The sequence below is a fragment of the Cebus imitator genome, unplaced genomic scaffold (genome assembly GCF_001604975.1).
Source record: "Cebus imitator isolate Cc_AM_T3 unplaced genomic scaffold, Cebus_imitator-1.0 Scaffold170, whole genome shotgun sequence".
Lineage (NCBI taxonomy): Eukaryota > Metazoa > Chordata > Mammalia > Primates > Cebidae > Cebus > Cebus imitator.
This window is the reverse complement of record NW_016107485.1, coordinates 1,618,188-1,622,713: the sequence shown is the minus strand read 5'-3', so window position 1 is coordinate 1,622,713 and position 4,526 is coordinate 1,618,188. Positions and strand designations below refer to the sequence as shown.

General features: G+C 39.4%; 1 protein-coding gene across 5 annotated transcripts in view; it reads left to right on the top strand.

The window, feature by feature from the left end:
* The window catches only part of ACIN1 (apoptotic chromatin condensation inducer 1), a 37,768-nt gene that overhangs the window by 10,670 nt on the left and 22,572 nt on the right, over positions 1-4,526 (top strand). For all 5 annotated transcript variants that reach the window (XM_017544521.2, XM_017544525.1, XM_017544524.1 and 2 more), the window contains one exon: positions 3,565-3,653. In XM_017544521.2, coding sequence (XP_017400010.1) covers positions 3,565-3,653 — 89 coding nt within the window. The remainder of the gene's footprint in view (positions 1-3,564; positions 3,654-4,526) is intronic.

Below are 4,526 nucleotides of genomic sequence, written 5' to 3'. Positions count from 1 at the left end.
GGGTAACAAGAGTGAAACTCCGTCTCAAAAAAAAAAAAAAAAAGAAGTTGTCTAAATTTGCTTCTGTATCATGATTGTATGTACAGAAATTCTTACTGTCCTTAATTTTTTCAAAAAGAGCTCAAACTAAGAAAATACATTTAAAAATGGATATTCAGAATATGGATTCTTTAACGACAGCAACCTTAGTCAGCCTTTGGTTTATAGAGTATGCCCCTCATTCCTTTTTTTCCATATTAAAACCTGGATGCTGAAATTCTAGAGAAATGCTAGATATTTTAAATATAGGTTTAACATGAGTCAGATTTAGGTTTGGCATTGTTTCCAGGTCTGTATTCTTTTAATTCCTGATGTTTATTCATACTTAAGGTTACCTTTTGGCCACAGGCTTTTCTTCCATCTCTTGCTACCTTAATTTGGTCCCACAAATCCTGCCCAGGAATTTGTTTTCTAGGATGAAGAACTGTTTCCTCTATAACCTTAAACGTTCTGCACTTTAATATATCCTGCAACTACCTTTTCCTCTCTCTGAAGACTTCCAGCTTTGGATTCTTGGAAATCTCATATTTACCCTAACTTGTTTTTCAAATCCTGAAATACATTTATTAGCATGTTATCAGTATTGGCTCTGCCCTTAGCTAGAGCGCTCGCTGTCTACTCTTGTTACTAACATCTGGCCTAAGACATTCAGTGTGACCATGTGCTTATAATAGAAGGTATCACCTCTCCCTGGAGTTTGCCTGTATCACATCAGCCCTTTCCAAAGAACCAGAAAGAGATTCCTAATCTTTTGTTTATATTTTGCATTGCTAATTTCTTGTTTTATGTCTGAGGCCTCTCCAGTTTTCAGTTATATTGTAAAACAGTAATGACTGAAGTTTTCTGAAAAGCCCTGCTCATTTCTCCAGATCTCTTTGATGACTTACTAAGAGTGCTTCCAGAGGAGTAATCATCCAGAAATCCTATCACTGCACTTTTATAGTATCAAAAATAACATTGTGGCCGGGCGTAGTGGCTCATGCTTGTAATCCCAGCATTTTAGGAAGTTGAGACAGGCAGATCACTCGAGGTCAGGAGTTCGAGGCCAGCCTGGCCAACATGGTGAAACCCTGTCTCTACTAAAAATACAAAAATTAGCCGGGTGTGTGCCTGTAATCCCAGCTGCTTGGGAGGCTGAGGCAGGAGAATCGCTAGAACCCAAGAGCTGAAGGTTACAGTAAGCCGAGAAGATAGCATTGCACTCCAGCCTGGGCAACAAGAGGGAAACTGTCTCAAAAAAAAAAAAAGTTATAATCCAGTAGAATGGTATATAGTTCACAATAGGTAGAGAAAGAGGCTCTTTTGCTTGTACATACTGATTTTAAAATCACGACTCAAACAATTATTTGACTTTTTTTTTTTTGTAGACAGAGTCTCACTTGCCCAGGCTGGAGTGCAGTGCCATGATCTCAGCTCACTGCAGCCTCCGCCTCCCGGGTTCAAGCAATTCTTCTGCCTCAGCCTCCCAAGCATCTGGGACTACAGTGGCAAGCCACCATGCCCAGCTAATTTTTTGTTGTTGTTGTATTTTTAGTAGAGGCAGGATTTCACTGTGTTGGCCAGGCTGGTCTCGAGCTCCTGGCCTTGTTTTTTGTTTTTGTTTTGTTTTAATTATTATTACAGAAACATTCCCCTAGTTCATTTTAGATTATAAGGATTTAGAAATAAGAGAGAAGATCTCGGGTTAGAGCTGCACACTACCTGCTTTGTTTGCTCTATTACTATAGAACATGGTTTTCTGCGGACAGGGCACAGTGGCTCACGCCTGTAATCCCAGCACTTTGGGAGGCTGAGGCGGGCGGATCACTTGAGGTCAGGAGTTTGAGACCAGCCTGGTCAACATGGTGAAACCCTGTCTGTACTAAAAATACAAAAAATTAGCCAAGTGTGGTGGCAGTTGCCTGTAATCCCAGCTACTCCGGAGGCTGAGGCAGCAGAATTGTTTGAACCTGGGAGGTAGAGGTTGGAGTGAGCCAAGATCACACCACTGCACTCCAGCCTGGGCAACAGAGTGAAACTTTGTCTCAAAAAAAAAAAAAAAAAAAAAGGAAATTTTTGTAAAAAAAAAAAAAAAAAAAAAAAAGTGATTTTATGGATCACATAAACCTTTCGTAGTATATTAAAATTGAGTCCAATCTAGCTGATTAAGTATCTGGAATATAATTATCTTTGTGCTGTTTTCTAAACTAAATAGCACATTGATATTTGTATTGCTGTTCTACATAGTATTTTAATTCTGGTAGGAAATTTAGAAATCATCTAGTCCAGCCCCTCCTTTATCTCAGTCACAACATTTGAGACTTGGGCACAGTGGTTTATACCTTAATCTCAGCACTTTGGGAAGACCAGGGTGGGAGAATTACTTGAGCCGTGGAGGGTAAGGCTGCAGTGAGCCGTGATCATGCCACTGCACTCCAGCCTGAGTGACAGAGCAAAACCCTGTCTAAAAAGAAAGATATTGAGACCCAAATTACTTAAGTGATATACTCACAGTTACCTTCCTTCATGGAATTTGAGTGAAACTTTCTTTCAGTTTTACATGGTTTTATCGTTCAGGATAGCCTAGATTGGTGGTTTCCAAGCTTTCTTTTAATAGAACTTCTTTTTTTCCTTTAAAGAAAAAAATCTTACCTAGGCCGGGTGCAGTGGTTCACACTTGTAATTCCAGCTCTTTGGGAGGCCATGGCAGGCAGATCACTTGAGGTCAGGAGTTAAGACCAGCCTGGCCAACAGGGCGAAACCCTGTCTCTATTAAAAACACAAAAATTAGCCAGGCATGGTGCCGGGCACCTGTAATCCCAGCTACTTGGGAGGCTGAGGCACAAGAATTGCTTGAACCCAGGAGATGGAGGTCTCAATGAGGCAAGATTACACAACTGCACTCCAGCCCGGGCCACAGAGCGAGACTCCCGTCTCAAAAAAAAAAAAAAAAAAACTCATCTTGAACTCTAACACATAAAACCTAATTGAGAAGACCCAATTCTGAAACGCCATCTAGTTGGCTGGAAGTAATTTCTAGGAACTTTAGGGCGCTGAAAAACATTCCTCTGAGTACTTATTTCTTGAGTTTGTTGTTCAGATTGGTAATTTAATCATAATATTTTGGTTGAAATTAGTAGTAGTAACAGACAATCCAAAAATATGGATACAGAACGTAATGAAGTCCTAAACTTTATCCATAGTAACAAGACTTTGTAGAAATAAGTACACTTTGTATTTGTACATCCCTGCTAGATAATTTGAAGCCCCTGGAAATTATATTTATTTGAATTATTTATAAAGGGTGAATTGACTTCGAGGTATTGAAAATATACTAGACATACACACCAAGAATTACCAATAAGACCCTGACCTTAGGGCTTTATGTAGTCTTTTCTTTAGCATGGAAGTCAAAGAAATCGATACAGATAATGTCTTGATACATTCATATGCTATGATTGGTTGAATTTTAGAAAGCCTGATTTTAAAAAGCCATGAATGAGTCTTCCCATCATGAATCTGACTTGATTCTTTTTCATTCAATAGGAAAAAGTTCCTCAATTTCTGAAGAGAAAGGTGACTCTGATGATGAGAAACCAAGGAAAGGAGAAAGACGATCATCTAGGGTCAGACAGGTAACTCAGATACCTCCTAAATAAAGCATCACCTCTTTAGTAATGCTTTGTATATCTTCTCTTCCTCCTCAGACTTTTTTCAGATTGATATGTCTCTAGATTTGGGGGGTTTTGTTTTTCTTTTTTGGGACAGGGTCTTGCTCTGTTGCCTAGGCTGGAGTGCAGTGGTGCAGTCACAACTCACTACAGCCTCAACCTCCCAGGCTTAAGCAGTCCTTCCTCCTCAGTCTCCCAGAGGGTTGGGATTACAGGCATGAGACACTGTGCCTGGCCTCTAGATTTCTTTGTACTCATTTTCCTTCTCTTTGTCATCTTTTTGTTATTCGTTTTGTCTTTTTATTTAGGTCTTCTCTGGCTTTCAGATTTCTAAGTGGATATTTTTTAAAAATTTAAATTTGAAAGTTAACAGCCTGGTCTGTATTCTTAAAACACATTATTAGATAAGATATGACATAATTAACCATCCAGTTAAAGCCTAAAAGTTATTTGATACAACATTAAGTGGGCAGAATACAAAAGTGCTATGTGTAGTGTGATTATGTCTGTACAAAGAAAATGATTAGAGGAAAGAACAAAAAAAAATACCAAAATGATAAGAAGGTAATCATATTAATTGATAGTAGGTTAGTTCTCCTCGGCCCCCCAGCCTTCCTTTCTACTTTCTAGATGCTCTGCTAATATTTTATTGGGGAAAACAAGGGTGCTTGAAGCTAAAACTTACAACTGGATAGAAGTAGTTTTTTCTTTTTTGACACGGAGTTTCGCTCTTGTTACCCAGGCTGGAGTGCAATGGCGCGATCTCGGCTCACTGCAACCTCCGCCTCCTGGGTTCAGGCAATTCTCCTGCCTCAGCCTCCTGAGTAGCTGGGATTA